The sequence below is a fragment of the Phodopus roborovskii genome, unplaced genomic scaffold (genome assembly GCF_943737965.1).
Source record: "Phodopus roborovskii unplaced genomic scaffold, PHOROB, whole genome shotgun sequence".
Taxonomy (NCBI): domain Eukaryota; kingdom Metazoa; phylum Chordata; class Mammalia; order Rodentia; family Cricetidae; genus Phodopus; species Phodopus roborovskii.
In genome coordinates, this window is record NW_026126693.1 from 3,854,358 (window position 1) to 3,876,355 (window position 21,998).

The 21,998-nt window shown below is 40.2% G+C and overlaps 1 protein-coding gene across 1 annotated transcript in view; it reads right to left on the reverse strand.

Moving 5' to 3' along the window:
• Reln (reelin) overlaps positions 1-21,998 on the reverse strand; it is a 420,372-nt gene that overhangs the window by 30,521 nt on the left and 367,853 nt on the right. Inside the window, exons 45-50 of the mRNA XM_051174802.1 lie at positions 21,322-21,571; positions 18,226-18,394; positions 10,931-11,071; positions 9,615-9,792; positions 7,580-7,773; positions 5,194-5,450 (exon numbers count right to left, since the gene is read on the reverse strand). Of these exons, the coding sequence (XP_051030759.1) occupies positions 5,194-5,450; positions 7,580-7,773; positions 9,615-9,792; positions 10,931-11,071; positions 18,226-18,394; positions 21,322-21,571 (1,189 nt within the window). The remainder of the gene's footprint in view (positions 1-5,193; positions 5,451-7,579; positions 7,774-9,614; positions 9,793-10,930; positions 11,072-18,225; positions 18,395-21,321; positions 21,572-21,998) is intronic.

The window sequence follows — 21,998 nt, forward strand, 5'->3', positions numbered from 1 at the left end:
TGATCTTCCTATCTCTGCCTCTTGAGTGTTGAGATTACAGGCAGAAGCCACCATGTCCAGCTCAATATTCTATCATTAACTATAGGTACTGTGATATCAAATGATCACTAGAATTGATTCCACATACATAACAGAACTATTCCAAGTGATTCCCTGATTCCTTCTTTGCCAGATCCTGGAAGCCATTAATTGGATGAACAAATAATCTTGGAGGCCCAGACAGTTTTTGAGAAAAATTGAGCTTTACATTGTATAGTTTGTCATAAAGACTACATTTGAATCCTAAATTGTTAAGTTGTACTCAACCTGAAAAAATTAAGGAATAATATAATGAGATTATTTAAGAAACTCAGATTAAGATGGGCATGGTCATGTATACATGTAATTCCACAACCTTGGAGGTGGATGCAAGAGAATCAGGATGTTAAGGCTAAGTTCAGCTACAAAGCAAGTTTGAACAGCTTGGGCTACATAAGACTGCTTTGACAACACAAAACAATATCTGTAGCACAAATAATAAAAACCCAGGGACAGATATTGGGGTTTAAACTGAGGACCAGAAATGCAAAGCAGCCAGCCACTAGCGAATTCTTACCTCTACGAAACCAAGACCAAAGCTGGGTAACCTTGTCATTAGAGTGACTGCAGACTGCATTTGTCTCCACCAAACCTCAGACTGCCTGAGACTACACTGAGCTCCTGCCTTATATTCTTCTCTAGTGTTGGGATTAAAGGCATGTCATCCAAAGTGCTGGGATCAAAGGTGTAGTTCTGTTTCTCTTTTAGACTGATTTACTCTCATGTAGCCCAGGGTGGTCTTGAACTCTCAGAGATCCACCTGCCTCTCTCTCCCCAGTGCTGGGATTAAAGGTATGGCTACCACTGCCTGTCCTTTATGGCTAACTAGTGACTTAGTGTGTGTGTGTGTGTGTGTGTGTGTGTGTGTGTGTGAGAGAGAGAGAGAGAGAGAGAGAGAGAGAGAGAGAGAGAGAGAGAGAGACTAACTAGTGGCTTAGTGTGGGTATGGCTAACTTGTGGCTTAGTGTGGGTGTGGCTAACTAGTGACTTAGTATATATGGCTAACTAGTGGCTTAGCTCTTAACTAGGTGTGTGGCTAACTAGTGGTCTAGTGGTTTAGCTCTGCACTGTGATCTTCAGGCAACATTTACTTGTTAGATTACAAACAAAATAACACTACATCCCCCCTTATTTTTGTCTAAAATAAAAAGAAGGCTACAACTAATATAAGAAAAAGCATATACAATAAGTACAATAACTACATACAATACATACAGGCAATAAGTATATCAACAATGTCTAGTCCATTTGCATTTGACAAATTTAGAGAAAACTCCATTATCTATCCTATCTTAGTGAGTCCAAAGTCTTGTACCTAATTTACTTTCTATCATAACTTGTATTACCATCTAAAACTATCTTTTGATATTTCTCAACTTTATACATTTTATAACTTTTTATTGAGTTTCTTTTCTGTATTTGGTAAACAAGGAAAACTATAACTATCTAGTTTTCAACTCCCTCAGAGACCCAAGAAAGAAATACTATAACTGAGTAAGCAGGAAATATGAGCAAGCTACTTCCAAAAAAAATGTGGGAAATAACAAAAAACAGCTGTCTAGACAGTCACCCAAGGATCCTCTGCAATGGCCTACAAGCCTAGAATATTTGACAGAATTTTCTATGAAGCAAGAATTTTGAAAGTCTGTCCTGCTTCATCTTGGCAAGTTTTGGCAGTTACTCCTTTTTGATCCTGCTTGTCCAATTTGGACAGGATACTGTCAGCAGTTGAGACAAGGGCACTTTCTTGCCCAGTGTCTTACTTTTGCAATAAATAAAGCAAACTCCATGTGGAGTTTCTTCAATGCTCATCATCTTCTCTGAAGTAGATTGGTGCTGGCAGTAGCAGACATGTCTCATTGTCATACAAAAGAACCTGTTATTAAAACATCTTAAATGCCATAATCTGTAGATCACTAAAGTGTTTGAAGATGATCTATTTAAAAATATCTCTGTTTGACCTTGAAAACATACTGAAAGTGACTACAAGTTTGATTGTAATAGGTGACTAATTACAAACATCAACAAGAAAGAAACTCTGATTATCTCTAAAATGCTAACTTTGCCTCACTATTGTTCTTTATACTTGAATACTTAGGCATGGATATTTATGTATTCTGGAAAAGTATTTTAAAAATTATTTTCAACCTTTCTAAAGTAGATCAACAGTAATTCTTTGAGGAAATGTACATCTAAAGATGAGATAAATTTGGAAGATTATTTAAGTAGCAGGACTATGAAATATTAGTGCAGAATCCATCTTCTGAGTTGTTCCTCCATCTTCTACCCAAATATACAATATACATATGCACACACAAATACACAATACATAATACATATATACATATATAGACACTCAGTTCACTCAGTTTATCTTTCCTTCCTTCTTTCCTTCATCCCTTCCTTCCTTCCTTCCTTCCTTCCTTCCTTCCTTCCTTCCTTCCTCTCTCTCTCTCTTTCTTTCTTGCTTTCTATTTTAGCCTATTTAGTGTTGCTGGCTGTGTAGCTTAGGCTAGCCTTGAGCTTGAGCATTTCCTGCCTCAGTGTGCTGAGTGTTGTGATTACAGGCCTGTGTTATTAGGCCCAGTGGGAGGGGGTGATTTTATATTATATTGGTTAGCCAGTAAAGTTAGAAATGAAAAAATATAAAACATAACAATATAAATTGCATCTAGTTGATAATGTACTTTGATCTCATGGTTCCAACTTTCTAAGCTCCTTACCCAGCTCCATATCTACAGTGGAGACAAACAGGTACCACTGGAGGCTTGAGCCAGACAAGCAAGCTCCAGAGACCCATAGAGACCAAGGAATTTCCCTACAATTCAGAGGGTCTGCTTTGGTCTGAGCACGTGTGTCTATTGAACAATATCTTGATGGGATCCACATGGCTCAATGCCACCATTATGTTATCTGTGTCTTCATTCTGAGGGATTTGGAGTCACAGACATAGGGCCCAGAATCAATGTGAACCAACACTCAAATTCCAGAGCGACCCAAAGGCAGTTTCTCTATGGGGTGCCTTTCCTTAGATGCTATGGTATGGCAGTCCCTATGGAAGTTCATCAGCAAACCTGCCAGCCTCCTCAGCATCATCAGAAGCTGCTTCTGTGAGCAAATGTTCTAGTGTCTAGAAATTTTGCCCTGCAACATGGGCAGCTGCTAGGATATGTGTTCTTCAATCATTCACCACTCAGGGCCAAACTAGATGAGCACATATATCAGGTACTTAAAATTGGCTTGTATTGGCTTTTGTTAATACAGAAGTAAAGTTTAAATTATTCTGATTATAAACTTACATAAATTATTACACAGAGAAAAAACTGATGAGTAACTTGGCAAATTTATGAATCAGAGCTATGCAAGCAAATCTCAGTAACAACTTCCTTTCCCTCCTTTCTTCCTCCCCATCTGGTTTCTTCTCCCCTCCTTTTTCCCCCACCTCACCTTTCTTCTCCTTCCTTCTTCCTCCCCTTCCTTCTCCCCATTTCTCCTCTTCATTCTTCCTCCATCTCCCCTTCCCCTCCTTTTCTCTTGTTTTGGTTTTGAGGCAGAGTATCTCTTTGTATCTCAGGCCCATCTCACACTACCCTCCTGCCCCAGCTTCCTGAGTGCAGGGATTACAGGTGTGCACCACCTTGGCCAGCTAAAGCCTTAGGGATCTCAGGAAGTAAGAACACTTGGTAAAGATGAGGATGCTTCAAGCCTTTTCCATTTGCCAGGGTGGATATGGTCATTATTTGCAGTTGTACATGATATTACATGATATACTAGCACCACACAATATCCTAATAAGTGAAATAAAATTAACTAGCCTAAATATTCACCAATAGCAAATTATAAAGTATAATGACATTTAAAATCAGTAGAAATTTATCTTCTAAGGTACATAACAACTCAGAAAACCCCTCACCAACCCCCCCAAAAAATAGCGAAAAAAATCATAGGAGTCAATTTCAAAGAAAAAAAAAACCAAACTACAAACCACTTGTAATGTGAGATCCTAGTTTTGTAAAAATTTTTGTTAAATGCATACAAACCATTAAGGTAATATTAAAAATACTGATATTGGTTATCCTGCTGGTGATTTTAATTTTCATCCTCATGATTTTCAGTATTTTCTCAATTTCATGACTTGAAACAATTTATTGCTTTTACAATGAAGTATTACTAATTTTGTATTTTGTTATTAAAATTTCTTAAATTAAATTTTCCCTGAGGTATGCCATTTCACTGGCCATACAATCTTTTTTTTTTTTTTTTTTTTTTTTTTTTTTTTGTGCAAGATGGTAGAGCTAAGCAGGGAGACATAGGGTCTTACTGTCTAAATGGCTGTTGCGACTGTTGGGTAGACTTACAGTGTGAGGCAGGGATAGACCCTCAAACATCATCCACATATCTGCCTACACTGTGTTTTATGTAATACAACCAATGCTTATGGGGTGGCAAAGCCACAGATTAATATAAGATACCACCTCAAACTTATGACTTAATATAAGATGCCACCTTAAACTTAGTATAGTATTATAAAGTGGCAAGCATTCAGACAAGAATGGTATGTAAATGAGATGCTTGCCAGCACCATTGAGTGATCCCTGATGAGGATGCAGGATGGGAAGCAAGACCTACAGCAAGTGGAATACAAGACATGATCTGAAACATGAAATGCCATTGCAAATGTTAATAGAGGATCCAGGAGGGTAAGGCAGGAGGATCACTGTGAGTCTGAGGTCAGCAAGAGCTTCCTGGTGAGTTCTAGGACAGCCTGAACTAGAGTAAGGCCCTGATCCAAACACCATCACTGCTGATAGCCACAATAGGCCAGGAATTTTTTTTCATCCAAAATAGAAAATAGGAAACAAATGAAAATATTCCCCCAAATTATTCTTTTAATAAACTGTATCTGGCTTAGAATGACAGTAAAGATGAGATACAATGTTTAATGGGAAGATTGACAGGGACAAAAGAATGATCTTCTTGTCTGTGTATCTCATCTGAATACCTAGAAAGGATCTAATTTTACTTGTGATTACCCCCCCCACACACACACACACATACAACTGCATTTCAATGTACTATGGTTGTACTATGGTCCAGCATTAGCAAACAGATCACCTGAAGTTTTGTCCTCCATGAACATGTCAAAAGCAATTCTCCCAACAGGGCCAGCATCTGCAGGGGAGCGTTCATGCTGGGGCACTGGGGCGCTGCTGAATGTGTCCAGCATGACTGTCCTCTGGTCTGCAGAGCCTGAGATGAGGACATTGTCAATGGCCCAGTCATTCTGGTCTAGGCCGTCATGTCGTGGCTGCCACCAGCGGAAGCGAGTAGCAATCTCTTTAGCATCCGGAGGGAGGAGGATATTCACAAATCTAACAGAAAATGATGAGGGTGGGAAAAATGTTGGTTAAATATTGCATATAAGGAGATCTAAAACAATAGTAAGACACTCAATGTCCCAGGGCAGTGAAGAGAGGACATTATCTGTAAACCTGTGTGTGTGTGTGTGTGTGTGTGTGTGTGTGTGTGTGCCGCACGTGTGCGTAGAGAGCTTGTCTTTTTTGTTTTTTCTTTCTTTCTTTTCTTTTTTCTTTTTCTTTTGCTTTGTTGTTGTTGATCCTCCTGTCTTTCAAGTGTAGCCTCTTAGCACCAAGATTCCTGTCAGTTAATCTTGGATGGTTCCTAAAACAGGGCTATAATAATAGTTGCTGGAATCTTAGACTTCCACATTAAAGGGGTTTAGTTATTTCCCTTTTGTTAACATGGTGTTTCCTTGTTGATTTTTTTTCTTTTTTGGTGTTGAGGGACTTGCACATTCTAGACAAGCACTCTACCATGAGCTACCTGCTTAGCCTTCCTGCTGCTCTTTTGTGTCTCTTCTAGGTTACAAGTGCCCACTGTCATAGGTAGAACCTACTAGGGACCAACAAGGATGTGTGTAATTGGGCTTCTAACACTTCAATCTGTGTGTTCTTTGGGCCACGAAGGACTAGTGAGTGTTGACATTAGGGAAGGAAAATATAGTCTGTGAACCCCACACCCTCAATTATGTAGTTACTGGGTACTTGGAGAACAGCAGCTTTGAAGCAGGCCTCTCCAAATTTTATTTCCTCACATCTCTCAGTTTTAAGGCTCCTCTTCCCATCTCCTCTTTTTATATTACTACAGTGGTGTGTGGTGTGGTGTGTGTGTGTGTGTGTGTGTGTGTGTGTGTGTTCCATGCATTCCTGCATGTGTGGAGGCCAGAGGATGATGGGAGTGTCCTGCTACCTCACTCTCTACCTCATTCCCATGAGACAGAACTACTTCAATTAGTTTATTCTTCCATTTTTTATTATATTCTTTGAGAATTTTATAAGATATATTTTGATCATATTCATTCCCTTCCCCACATCCCTCCTGACCCAACTCCACATTCTATCTATATTCTATTCTCTTCCTATTAGGGTCCATGCAGAGTTTGCTGGCTGACCAGTAGGTCACAGGGCCTGCCTGGAGTGTGTTTAATATTACCAAGGTTTTTTTCATTGATGAAACTACTATTCCTTCTCTCAGAAGTAATCAAATGCCAACAGCTCCTTGGGTGAGGTGGGATTGTATGCCCACTTTCCCTCCCCCATGCTGGGATATAGCCTGGTTGAAGCTTGAGCAGATCTTTTGCATGCTATCTTTGTTTCTGTGAGTTTGGAATGTGAACCCGCCCTGCTGTCTGGGGAATGCTGTCTCTTTGAAGTCACATATTCAACCCTTCCTCCCCATCATCTCCATGGATTTCTGAGCCTTGAGGGGAGGAGTATAACTCCTGATTCAACAGTTTTCTTTTATTTCATTTCCCTTTTTCTGTCATTGAGTTGGGGGTCTCACTATGCTGTCCATCCAGGTCTTAATGTATAATCTCTACTAATCCTTCTCCCTCAGCCAGCAGAGTAACAGAGACTACAGACAGGCACTACCACATATGGCCCTTCCTTGGCTTTTCTAATTGGCTACATTGACCACCTTTGGCTTTCTAGAATATTTTTAAAGGTCCATATGATGGCTGCTTAGCATTTTGAAAGAAGGATATCATAGGTTCTAGGAACCTTAAGGTTACTGTCATCTTACTGTTTCCTTGCTTTATACTCAACCTCCAAGCAGTTTTTGTTTTGTTTTGTTTTTGTTTTTGTTTTTGCTTTTTTGAGACAGGGTTTCTCTGCGTAGCTCTGGCTGTCCTGGAACTCACTCTGTAGACCAGGCTGGCCTAGAACTCACAGAGATCCATCCACCTGCCTCTGCCTCTACCTCCTGAATACTGGGATTAAAGGCGAGTGCCACCACCACCTGGCAAGCCAATTGTTCCTAAAATAAAAACTCTGATTAGCTATTATGTAGCCCAGGAAGCTCTCCCTGCCTGCTCTTTACTGAGGAGTAAGTTGGAGGTCCCCTCAGTCCCTGACTACTGGTTACTGGGAGCCTTCCCAAGCTTGACAGCCTAGTTATCGCAGTTAAGACAGACACAAACCCAGGTTTGCTGTACTGGTCATAGAAAATCTCCATCAGCAGGTTCCAGGTGATGCCCCCATTGGTGGAGTACTCCAAGAGGACACCTTGGTTACGGTTGCTTGGTGTGATGAGGCATCCATACATGAAGTAGAACTGGATAAACTCGGCACTAGTGAGGTTCAGATCCACAGTGACCAGCAACCGGCTACAACCCTAAAAAAAAGAACAATAGGGAAAAAAAGCAGGAATAAGGAATCTTGACTGCAGATCACAGACTACAGCTTTTCTTTGGTTTTGCCACTCTGAACTATTATCTCTCTTACACTAGCTTCTAACATGGTAGCCAGCTCATGCTTGTTGAGCTTTTAAATTTCAGTATTTGAGACTTCCTTAACCATGTATCATATATTCTAAAGAAGTTTCCTTTTAGTGTTTTTTTTATAAGCAAAGCAAATGGAATTAAATTAATTATCCATAGTTTTTATTAATTTATTTTTGATTATTAGCATTTGCTAAAAGCACTAGTTACTAACAAAGCAACTAAGTATTTTTAAAATTTCATTTACATGTGTGTAAGAATGTCTGTGCGAGTATAAGCGTTGAATTGCCTGGAACTATACCAATAGTTGTGACCACCATGTGGGTCCTGGGAATTGAACCCAGGTTCTCTGGGAAAGGGTAAGTGCTGTTAATCCCTAAGCCATTTTTCCAGCCCCCTTATGTAACTATTTTTAGTTACAACTGAAAAAAGATTATATAATTTAATTATAGTGAGATGGTTGCAATTCTGTTTTTAAAATATTTTGAATTTTATTTATTTAAATTTGTGTGTATGTCTGTGGTTGTTTTGTGTGAGTGTATGGGAGCATGGGTTACATGTTCACATGTGCGTATGTTCACGTACAGGCCAGAGGTTGATGCTAGTTGACTTCCTCCATCACTCCCCACCTTATTTTTAGAACAGGATTTCTCACTGAACCTGGAGTTCACTGATTGGCTAGACTTGTTGGACAATGAGCTCTGAGGAGATGGCTGTTTCCCCCTCCCACCCTCACCCTCTCCCACTCCCCACACTAGGGTAATGCTGGCTACCATGCCTGAACATGGATATTGGGGATCCAAGTCTTTACACTTACTGATTGAACCATCTCTCCCCAGTGCCAAATGCCATTTATTTAAATATTCTTAGCTGATTTAAAGTCATCTATATTAGTTAGAAATTATTAATATATTAATCTTGATAGATAGGTATTTGTTAGTTGAACATATGTGGAAATCCTGGCCATTCCCATGTCTACCTGAGGTAGAAGAGTATCTTGAATATACATTTTAGCATTGTTGATTATACATATGCTTTTGTTACTCCCTGATAAAATATTGGATATAAATAATAAATAATTCATTGGCACCAATATAAACTCTGTAATAGAGTACAGTAAAAAAAAGGAGTTGAAAGTGAGTTGGTTATTTTTTTTTAAATTAATTTGCCTATCTAATCATGATGCTTGAGAACTTATATGTTTGAAAAGTTAAATTTGGCAGCAAAATGGAATGATCATAATTTTTTTCAGAGGAAGACTTTCCAGTATTGCTTCTGCCACTCACAAAATAATATGCTACAAATACAAATGAATAGTAATTACCAAATGCTACTTTCTCTGGGGTGATTTGTAAACAATTAGCTGTTGTTGAAGCACTGATGCTCATTTCCCAGGTTTTCCACTCTTTAATCTCAAATGTGCTGTTAACTCAGGAGTTTTCTATTATAGCTTCATCCAGACGTAGCCCCCCTATCCCCAGCACACATATTGTATAGGTGCCCCTTTCTCGGGATGGAAATCTATGTAAGTCTTGTAAAGATGTGTTCTTAAATCGCCCAGCTGAGTCTTTAACACAAGCTTTCAGTCTGAAAACTCTGGGAACGCTCAGCACTGTTTAATGTTCAGATCTTGACTGGGTATTAAGGGCAACTGCATCTCAATTTGTCTGTTAAACTTCAAAAGGGATTCAGCTTAAAGGGTGGGGAACTGAGCAAGCCCCAGCCCCACTCTTACCCCACTGAAGTGGAGAGCCAGCCCTGAAGCTACAGCTCCACACACTGTACTCAGCTTCCCGCCATTCACAGCCAGCCAGTTCTGGTTGGAGGGAGCTCGGTTGAAGTTGTCTTTGAGCTGGGTTGGAAGGGAGGTCTCAGGCTCATCACAATATAGGCCTCCCCACTGCTCATCACAGCTGGGCGTGGAGAAAGAAAGGCAGAGTCAAATCATACAGAGCCCCTGTGAACAGTTGCACATTAGCCAAGTCAACTTTTTTCTAGGCTAGGATGAAACAAGGTTATGCTCTTCACAGAGTCACAGGGTTTGCCAAAGATCATCACCTGCTTTCCTTAAAATGCTGTGAATTACCCCCACCCCAGGCTTTCCTAAGGTAGTGAGTGGAAGAAGGAATCAAGTCTAAACAATGTACTAAAGACCTATCTCACCTGCAACAGCATCGGATAGCCCATAGGACTGCAGCCCATAGGACTGCAGCTGCCAAACCAAATTGCTGGGTGATAATAATATATGAAATTGGCCTTTTAAACAGAAGTGTCCAGACATTTAAGAACTGAGTGTGTGCTAAATAGCAGAGGATGCTTTAGATAATTAGTGCCATGTCTGAACAGAGTTCTCAGCTCTCTGTTCAGGACAGGACTGGGAGGCTGCCAGGGCTCTTCAGAATCATCCTAGATATGGGATACCATCATGAATCAAGGGCTAGATTTCCCATGTATATAGGGATGAGTGGAGGAGAGCATATGCATTTTCTACACTAACTAATCAAACAGTACAAGACCAAGCACAAAAGGCTATAATGTACACATGTGTGTAATTCTCACACATCCATCCAAATGCTTTAAAAGTAGATCTCTCAAAGATGCTAAAGATCTACGATAATGACAAAGCAGACTCTCTATCAAATTGACCAGACATGTTTATACTTTATTATGTAGACAGTATGAGAATTATCAACTAAACCTCAACAAATACATGTCCTTACTTCCAGACTTAATATTATTTTTGGTGAGAATATAATGGAGCCCTACAGTTTTCTATCATCTTTTCAAGGCTCAAATCACAAAAACAGAAGAAAAATGAATATACTCGATCATAATTCAGCTTTCTCTTGACAATGTAGCTGTTGTTCAGATGTTAATCACTAAGTAAGAATGTAGTTATAATAGCCATCAATTCCATCATTAGCTCAACATTACATTTCAGGAAAATTCAAAAGCTAAGGTAACTTGGGAGTAATGAAAAACCCAGTTTTATAAAGCCCCTGGATGGAATATGAATCAAGATATGTAGACAGAAGAAATATTCCCACTTACACACAGCTTCCCTGGATGCACCGCCCATGGCCACTGCACATGTCTAGGCAACCATCTCCAATATAGACATTATCTATTGCCCATGTCTGCTGTTTGTCAAAAGGTGCTGGTTGGTGCCAGCGGAAACGAGTGGCTTGAGACCTTGGAAGAAGAAGAGATTTACAGTGAAGAATGCAGTGGGAAAGAAAATGTATTCTGGTAAGCTTGAAGAGGGGAACACAAAAGCACACATTACCATCCAGATTTTGAAAAGAACATTCATTATTGCAATCGCCCATGCAAACTTCTAGTTAACAAAACTAAGTCAAACAAATAGATTCAGCATGCATTTTGCCCCAGGGGTCTTTCTGGGTCTTGTAAAAGAATACTACATCAGAAGCGAAATCTAATCCTAAAAGCAGAAGCCTCAAGGGAACAATAAAGGTTTTTCATGGCAGCCACTGTACAGACATCAGGGCTGTTGTATGTTATTAAACTGGGAGGAAGATGCCTGTCCTTGAGCAGGTGTGACCCTTCTGCCTTCAACTTTAGAACAGAAAGTGGGCTGGGATTCATGTTCTCCCCTGCTCTCTAGGAGAAGAGCACTGGACACAAGGTCACCTCACTCAGCACCCCTGAGGAATTCTCCTAATAATGCTTTAGGGGATGGATAACCATAAAACAGAGATCAGTGAAATCCCAGGTAATTGTATGTGGACAAGGGGTAACAAGTAAGGCAAGGCTTAGTTTATGCTGATGAAAAAGGGAACATAGATGTTCTTCAAGGCAGACCAATCAGAAGCAGAGGTATAGTTCCTCCTCATTTGGAGAGCATTTGTTCGGCAGAATAAACAAACATGTTCTGAGGCACTAGATGGCAGCAAAATCCAAACAATACCCAGTGCTCATGCAAACGTCAAAAACAAAAACACAAAAACAAAAACAAAAAAACAAGCAAAAAACAAAAACAAAACGTGTGGATGAGATAATTTCTGTTTATTGAGCCATGCATGTTTTATACTAAAAGACAATATTTTGATTGGAGAATTTTTGTTTTAGGAAGGGAAAAAGATAAAATAACAGCCAGACTCTTATATTTTCTAAGGGGAAATACTTATATAAAGTCTAGGGAATAATCAAAAAAGAACAACAGAGTAGAGCTAAGATTTTCATTCTGGGAAACAGCTCAGTCCTGAGAACCTTGGCACAAATGGATTCTCCAGTTCTTGCTCTCCAGCTTCCATACTCCCAGCAGAAGCATCTTGACTGGGATCTTTCCTATCACTTCTTGTTCCATTGAAATCAAGCCTGCAGGGTTGGACCTGCGTGGAGGCTTCTCCTCTCCTCCCCTTTTCTGGCCATCATCATGAGGAATCACTCTCCCCAATTTTCAGACACACCAAACTCACTCCCACCGTTCTGCATTTGCATTTCCCCAAGAGAGTGCTCTCTCTGCTTGGCCCTCCCCAGTTGTCCCTCAGAGTCTCATATAAGTGAGTCCTCAAAGAGATATTTTTTCCTGACCCTTTTAAAAGTGGCACTTGTCTCATTCAGACCCACCACAATCTGCTTATTATGTGGCATTTAACACAATTTAGCACCATTGTGCATGGGAATATGTTTCAGGGAACACATTTCCTTCCTGGAACATTAATTAAGTGGTAAGGCAGCTCTTGGGGCAGATCCCTTTTGCTCATACTGAGTGGCACTCTACAGAGACAGGGAACTGATACTCAGGGGCCACTGTTTCACAGGGAGCAGTGTTGTATTGATGCCCACCACTCCCAGTGTTATGCAGCTTGGTGGCTCTGCTCCTTTAAATGACTGGATTTGTTACTGTTTCTATACAGCAACATATTGTCATAGTGGAGCATGACTGATATGTAGCCAATGTACACATATTTGTTCTGTTTTTGATTTTTGACTGCATGTTTTCTAAAATGCTGTCTGTTCTCAGCACTCAAAGATGATGTAAGTAATAAAATTTCCCTGTTCTCTTAATACCTTATATTTTAAAGCAGTTTCTTTTGTTACATTACTCTCCCTATTAATCATTTCATTGTCTTTGACATTTACAGATGGGATTCCACAAACATCTCTGAAAGAATATTAAGTCACAGCAATAAAGATTCCTGGAAAATGCAAATAAAAGACACCTTGGATGGGGAGGAACGGGAGTAGCTGTGTGGAGCAGTAGTTTGATGGTTATTCGAGGATAAGAGCTGAGAGGCAGCAGGGACTGCCTAGCAGGTGGCGGCTTTCTGATCTCTAGTTTTGTTCAGTCACAGTCTGGACAGCCTCTGAACAGAAAGACTGAGCAAGGACTTAAGAACCAGATGAATTGCTGGAGGTGACAGTCTTTGTTCAGACTTCCAACCCCACTGTTTTCAGTCTATGGTGCTCTCTGGAGTTCCACAGAAAAGCATCAGAAGGAGACCATGCGAAGACTGGGCTAAAGCTGGAGCTAATGGGTCTAAAGATAAGCAAGTGGACTGATTTGTATTCTGGCACTAGTGAGCTCTATGTTCATGGCCAGCAAGTAAATGTTTACACACAACAAGGAGGTCAAATTTGACGATTTCTTAGTCCTACCTTTCAAATGCAATGGTTTTATATTCTTAGGAATAGTAATATCTAGTAACCACATACTCATAGGCAGAGGTGCCTGCATCACCCATTATTATTTTTCAGGAAGAAGAAGCATTTTCATTAAATAGAGGAAGTGCAATAACAGAATGAGAACACTGGAGTTGAATTCAACCTCTAAGCCTTTCCAATAAAACAAAGTATTCCCAGCCCTGCCTGGCCTCACTGTGAGAGAGGCCAAATCACTTAGGTCTACATGCTGACACTTTCCCATCTGTAAAGCTCAGAAAATGCTGCTTCTGACTCACAAGGGTGTTGTGAAAATTAATTAGTTCATGTTTACCAAGACCTACGAGTGCTTTGGCACATCCCTCGGCAGGTGTCATTGCTTATCCTGAAGGTCCCTTATAATGATGGCCGCTACCAGCTGCTGCTTCTTGGAGTTGGAGGAAAAATAGCCCCAGAGAAAATTTCTTATTTTCACATACCCTTGAAATCTCTCCTTTTGATTATTTTCTAAATTTACAGCACTCCCTTCCCATCAACACACTGGAGTACTTCAAAAACGCACTCCTGCAGACAACAGTTTCTATACGTGGCATTCCAAGCACCTCCCCCATGGTGTGCCTATGCCTTTTAACAGGTTTCAGTACACATTTCATACTCTTAGATTCTGCAGGAAGACTCTATTCACCTAGGAAAACTTCCCGTCATCAGCAAGATGAGACGGATTCCTTTGAAAAAAGCTGTGGCCAGTCATCTCAGTCTCTCCACTCTCAGTGACATCACCTTTACTCTCAGAGAGACACACAAGGACTCATGCTAACTCTCACTCTGCTGATGAAGATGATGAGGCCCAGGGGACCCCAGTCACAAACCAACTCACTAGCAAAGTCATTCCTGAGGCAAGAATTTCCTGACTTATAGTATTATTATATCTGGCCTCCAGGAATATCTTAAATTTCTATTAAGTAAATCTTTTAAAAATTTATCCAAACCCATAAAAATAAGGTTGCAAAGGAGACTTTGCATGAGCTACTCCACTAGGCTTTTCTTTTCTCTTGAGAGGAAACAAATAGTGAACTATGTTGTATTACAACCAACCACTGCCTATGTGACATTGTGAAAAGCAAATGGCATTGCTGTGTCCAGCCTTGTCACCTTGTCTACAAAAAGAGGAGAGAGCCAGAGGCTAAAGGAGGCTTAGGAGATAGTCCCACCAACTGTCCTGATTTGTACACTGACATGCAAAAACTTTGTGACACACTTTGTGAGATAAAGAAATCTGAGTAATGAATATTGGAGAAGTTCTAAACAAGAAATTGCCATCTTTAGCTGTGATAATTGCATCATAGCTGTCTAAAATGTTCTTCTCTTGCAGTAATGTGCTCTGAGATATCTGCAGTTGAAATGTTACAACATCTAGAATTTGCTTCAAACAGCATGGTGTTAGGAGTAAGTGGGGTTGCTCAATGCTGGTCGTGCATTGAAACTAGCTAATCAGCACATGGGAGTTGGGTACATGATTCTCTTTAACTTTGCATATTTGCCTTTTAAATAAAGAAAAAATGTAAGTCAACAAAAATCCCTCTAAAAGCACAGAAATAAAAAGGAATGGCTCTCATCTTTCAGGAAAATAACTTTTAAAAATCACTTGTGCTAAAGTCACAGAAATCAATAATACAAACTGCAATATTCTCAATAAACCCACCGAGAGCCTCAATACATTGGAGTGGTCATCAAAAACAAGAGATTCATATGATTTACAACATATTTTCTTTATGGAGGATGGTTTATATTTATCTGTGAAAGCAATATATATATATATATACATACAGACATATATATATATATATATATATGTCTGTATGTACAAGGCCAAAGTCTCTGATAAAAACCTTGGTAAACCTTGGTAATAAGTTGGCACTCCATATGGCTCAGAGGCATCTGTATTGTAGAATACATGGTCATAGTTTAACCTGTTACTAAAGTCAGTCTAGTAACATATTCGGTTTGGGAGATTCAGTGGTATGGCTTTACAAATCACTGTTTTGTGGACCTCAAATACCAACAAACAGTGATAGAAACATAGCAGCAAAGCTGAAAGTATCAGATGACACAGGAGAGGGTGGCACAGCATTTCTCTGGCTAGTTTTAACATTTTGAATATGCTATTCAGTTGTATGAATGCTTGCCAAGGAAGCCTCTCAAAACAGTGTTGTCCTGGAAAACAACTGACAGAAATATGGAGTATTCAGGCAGCTGCAAGGAACCTTGTTGAAATGAACTCATGACTTTCTGGGATATGTGAAGAACACAGCAAATGTTAAATTTACAGGTTGGGTCTGTTTTCTTTACTCGAAGTTGTATGTGGGGATATCACTGAAAAGTAGAACTCCCTTCTTAGTTTGCCCCTTCACCATCATGCCTGTCCTTCCACACACCTGTCCTTTCTTGTGCTTCTTGTCTTTCCTTTTAACTTCTCACAGACTTTCTGTGGATAGAGCACCCAGCTTCCAATGTGTTGCAGCCAATCTTTAAAGAGGATGGCATAAGCTGGGTCATTAGAGCCAGTAGGAGTGGATCATTTTCAACTTGACTTAAAATAGCCAGGTCTCTCCTACTGTGGCCACTCCCCTCTGCCCTCAGTGGATTTGAGTTACCTGTCTTTCCAGTGACTCACCCTGGTTCTCAAGCTGACATTTCAAGAACCCATGCAACTTGAACTACTTGCTATTTTTAAATCTGGTTAGTAATGAAGATGCAGATGCAGATTAGGGTATGAAATAGATTTTGACACCATCTTTCATTCGGCCCTTCTCAATAACTCACAGATTATTCTAATCCATTTTCCTAGGACCATAAATTGTAGGCAACCAATAAAGGGCCAGTGATACAGTGGTTGAGTCCATGGGCTCTTGGGCCACACAAACTATTCCCAGTAGCTCTAAAACTATGCTTTCAAAGACACTGAAAATTGAAAAAAAAAAAAAAAAAAAAAAAAACCCTGAAGTGTTTGGACACTCTTTTCTTCTTTTCTGAGGGTAGGTTCACTGATCTTTTCCTGTGTGGCAATCACATCTCACTTGGCTTGTGGACAGTGGGCTACTCTGACCCTTGCATCTTCCTGTTTCCTTTGTGAGTCACTTGCACACCTCTGTCCTCTATGGAGAGTGGATGTAGTTACAGCATCATCACTAGACTTCCACCTTCAAAGTCCAGAGTCTTCTCTTTACATATGGCAAAGCATGCAAAGAAGCAGGCCTAGCTTGGGCTTCATCTATGCATATGTCTTCCTGAATTACTCAGAGGGGTGTGTTGTAAGGCTGAGTCACCTTTAAGACCATTGTAAAACAATGAGCCCTGAGGGTAATATAGGAAACAAACTGTATTTTCAATATGATAACAGAGGGAAATAGATGCTTATTTGATTTTTCATGTATCATTCAAGGGATCAAAATTCTTGTGAGTATGTGCAAGAGACAATTAAAAGACAGATTAAAATATGAGGAATAATTACTTTTCTCCAGTAGACATCTCAAGGGTATAATGACTAGCTGAAGTAAATCTTAGAATGTCACTTATTTGCAAAATGCTGCCAAGTAGCTGGGTAATAATTCATAGAATTCATAAAGACTTAAAAGACGGCTGACTTAATGGAGTTTTTTTGCCTGTTACTTATTAAGATCACCTTAATAATTCATGTACAGTAATACCTTTAATGAGCAACAAAATCTCACGTATCTCATTTAAACTTGGCAGCTCTGCTCACAGTTAATATAGTCCCCTGCCTCTGAGCCAGCAATTGTAAAGCAGCTGTAGGCTGTTAGGGCAGAAGTCACTCCATTTATGATAATCCCAGGAAAAGTTATGTACTAGATGAATGGCTGCATTTTATGGTGGTTTGCTAGGACTTATTCATTCTTCATTTGTAGGGAGGTGACAGGACAATAATGAGCCTAAACTATAACTCTTCTACCACACTGTGCTGGTTGCTTTCACTCTGCCAGGTTTCCTCAGAGGGAACAGGAGTGCCAATCACGATCCTTAAGGCTTTCCTGTGCTTAGCACTGCTTCAGATGGCGAAGGAATCACAGAACGCCACTTCCTTCACACCCAAGTATAAATGCACACATGATTTTTCACTATCATTTACCAGGCGCTTCTGTCAAACCAAATTACTTTGCAATGGTGTAGTGGATGGAGTACTGAACAGCTATTTTTCACAAACATTTCTGCAGGTGATAAATTCCAAAGTAATACTCAAAATAAAATCTGAAAAGCAGGGGCTAATGTTAGGACACATTTATTTGCTTAGTTGCTATATCCATTTATATGAAATCATGGGCCACTGTATTGACAATGGTTTAAATGGCAGAAAAAAATTCCATTCAAGTCTATTTTGCATCCAATGGTTGTATTTTAAGTGGCTGGTTCTTGGCATATCCAAATTATGGAGAAGCCACTTGCAGTTGCAGCCAGTGGTTTTTTTTTTTTTTTTTTTTTTTTTTTTTTTGTATAAGCCATTAGTTAAAAAATTATTAGCATTAAAAAGTCAGGAAAAGCCTGGATTTAGGGAAAACAACTTCACCATAAAAACTGACTCCCACTCTTCTTATTATGTTAGCCTTAATTTATAGTTAAACAAATTCTTGTGCATCTCATTTAAACTTTGTCCTGACATATCCAAGCTGATCACACTGGGACCATACAAGCAGAAGCAGCGATACCTGGTGTAAGGAGGGAGGGGCAGAGTGATTCTGGTCCATTTGTTGAAAGTATCAGATACCAGGATCCGCTGCAGGTGATAGCGACTGCACTCAACATTGGTCGGCAGGCAGTCTCTCAGCAATGGGTGCCACGACAGCCCAAGGTCCACCGAGTATTCCAGTTCTATAGCTGAAACAGGAATTAGTGTTCTTAATGTTAGCACCTGTCTGCAGAGCCAGGAACCATAGAACTTACTGAGCATATGTAGGTTTTAAATATAAGGAAATAGTTTGACTTTCCCCCTATGTTTATGTTTCCTATTTTGAAATATTTGCCAATTTGGTTTTTCTCTCTGTACATTATTGCTGTGTTTTTTGTTTTTTGTTTGTTTTTAAAGAGACAGGGTCTCTCACACAGTCCTGGAAATTACTATGTAAACCAGGCTGGCCTTAAACGCACAGAGATCTGACTGCTGGAATTAAAGATGTGGGCCACAATCCCTGGCCATTATTGCTAATTTTAATAAATAATATTGAACTACAATTCCTTTTAAGGAGATATGATCAAGTAAAATAAAGTTACTTTCCCCGAATCATTCGTTTTAATGAGAACCTTTTAGAAAATTTACAACAAAAAGTTATTATTGCTTCCTATACTGCTAAGAGTAGACAAGCAGCAATGTATTTTATAATATACACTATGAGCTTTAGTCCTGTACACTCAATACCCTGTCTTACCCCTCCTTCAACTGAAACCCTTCTCAACAAGGCTTAATTTCATGTCTTTTTTTGTCAACGATATATTTAATGATCCCCCTTTTAAATACACAAAGCATTTGAGCAGTCTTTTTGAATTTTTAAGACAGATTTTTTGTGTGTGTGTTTGGCTGGGAGCCCATAGAGGCCAAAAGAGAGCATTTCACCTTCTTTTGAGGAACAGGCAGTTGTGAGCCACCCAATGTGGGTATTGGGAACCAAACCCCAGTCCCCTCTATAAGGACAGCAAGTTCTCTTAACCACTAAGCCATATCTCTGGCCCAAGTCTTTCAAATTTTGATCACCCTACAAAAACTCTGGCCAATTATGTCAAATTGCTCTCATTATAAATGACACTTCTTGCTAGGTGTTGGTGGATCACACCTTTAATCCCAGCACTCAGGAGACAGAGACAGGCAGATCTCTGTGAGTTCAAGGCCATCCTGGTCTACAGAGTGAATTCCAGGACAACCCCCAAAGCAATACAGAGAAAGCACATCTCAAAAAACCAAATAAATAAATAAACAAATAAATGAACAAGTGACACTTCTTAGAAATCACAAATCTCTGTTCTATATATTTTTCTCTACTATGTAAAGGAACACACTGGAGAATCAGAGAAGCATGAAGAGATAACTGAAAGTCACGGGATTTGTGTGAATGCAAGCAGTCCGACTGGGGCCTATAAAAAGATCTCTTTCTTTTTCTTTCTTTCCTCTAAGCTTTGAGCCTCTTCCCATCTTTTGGTTGTTTGCATTGTCTCATGTTATTTCCATCCCTTCCACGTTTTTCATACTACTACTGCACTCTATCACTGTCCTCCCCCGTTCCCACACTTGTCACTACCCCTACCTAGCCTCTTGTTTTTCCACTTTCTTACTCACTGAGCCTCTCCCAGGAAGCTGGGCTCACCTCTGGTAGAAGAATCCACAATTGGCCCATGAGGGCCAAATCTAGTCCTGGTGCTGCTATGCTTTCTTTGTTAGGACTCTGAAATACTGAATATATTCCTGCTTTTAGGGCAGGTGTGCTTTGTTCTCCCACAACTTTCTTGTGGGAAGGAGGGGCTTTCTTTACTGCTCCTTTACTTCAGCTAAAGGCAAGCTTAGCCAAGCCAGTTTGAGATGGCTTTCCCAATCTATCCACCCTGAGAACCCACTCAAGCCATAAAGATCCAGTGGAGATTTCGCTCTAATCCAATGTTATCTTTCTTGGAAGGAACACCATTCATCTTTCCCTCCCTTAAGTCTACAGTACATCTCACGTCGGTTTCACTCCATAGAACACTGCTTCAGTCATCGGCTGGATTCTAAATTTTTGAGGCATCTCTTCAAGCAGAATATACCTACCGGATATAGAGTATGCACCTTTTGCTTGTCCATTTTTTCCCCCACAAGTTCTATCCCCCCTCTCCCCTCCCCACTGACAAGTATCAACTAACTGTGTTTGGGATTCTTCCTAAGTTCAAAATCATAGGAATAGGAAAATCTCATCACACTGAAACTTGAAAGTAACCACGCTCTTCAGATTTTCACTCCCTCAGTTCTAAGGAAGAACAAGGGCCCATATCAACTCAGAAGAGTCCTGTAAGGTGGCATAGGACTGCTACTCCTCAGTAAGGCTGAGGGGTCTGTAAATTCAGGTAAAGGGTCAGAACTGCAACGATGGCAGTTTGTGTTCTCCTCCTGATGCTATCTGAGTGCCTGGATAACAGACATGTACTACTATGCACAGTTTAGATAGTGGTAGGGGGTGAACTTGGCTTAGTGTATGCTAGGCAAGCTTCCCACTACATTCCCAGGTGGAAAATAAGTTTCTAAAACTCAATCTATCCACAATGTTTTAAAAAATATACTCTATCTACAACATAATGTTGTATAGAGAAATTAAAGTTTCAATATCCCAAGAACATAAAAAGTACTGTGATCATTTGTGTACTTAACACTATCACTTGATACTTAACTTTGTGTGTGTATTCATGCGTGTGTGTGTGTGTGTGTGTGTGTGTGTGTGTGTCTGTGTGTGTTTGTGTAAGCCAGAGGTTGACAATGAGTGTTTTCCTTAATTACTTACCCAACTTACTTTTTGAGATGGGGACTGTCACTGAGCTTTGAGCTCACCGATTGATCAAACTGGCTGGCCAGGGAACTTCAGTGATCCACCCTGGGCTCCTATGATCTGCCTGTCTTTGCCTTTCCAGTGAAGAATTACAAGACTACACACCATGCTTGGCCTTTTATGTGGGTGAAGGGAAGCTGAACTCAGGTCCCCATGCTTGCTCAGGAAGCACTTTACTTACTCAGTCAGGACCCACAGCTGCGGGTGTTCAGGCTTCTGTCCCTCTGGATATGGAACACTTACCATAGCAAGAGTCTGTGACTGAGCAGGAGGCAGCAAAATCTATCTGTAGGAATGAGTCCTCATTTACAGCAATGTCTGTGGTGACCACGTAGCGGGTGCTGGCCTTTTCAATGAACACCAGGGCATCGCCTGTGGAGCCACACACAGGCATCTTCGTGCCTCCTGGATGAAGCAGCCACTTCCTGCTGTCCAGAGTTGAGAAATCATCTTCTAAGACTGTGTTGCCAGAGATATTTCCGCCAATAAGAATCTGAAATGCATTTTAAAAACATCCCAAATTTTGGTTTTAGAGTACAGTCAAGCTGTTGTTTTTGTTTATTTGTTTTGATCTGTCGGCTACCTTGGAACTGGTGCTGTCTGACTAGATAGTGTTGCGGGCCTTTCAGAGTGCTCTTGTTTCTGTAGTCTGTTTGCCCATCTGGCAATGAGCTGCAGAAAACAAATCAAAGGACTGACAAAACTATTCACAGCCATTTGTGGGCCAAATTGTGCCTTTGGAAAGCACATGTCCCCAAGCTGGCGGAACAAAATTTGGCTTCCTGTGATTATTTTCCATGCAAAGTTCCTATTTAGGGACAGTCATGCCCTGAGGCATTTCAGACCCAATTCTTTGCATGAACTCTACTGTTTGTGGACAGGTTCTCTGCATTCTGTTTGAGATGCTATATTATGTATGG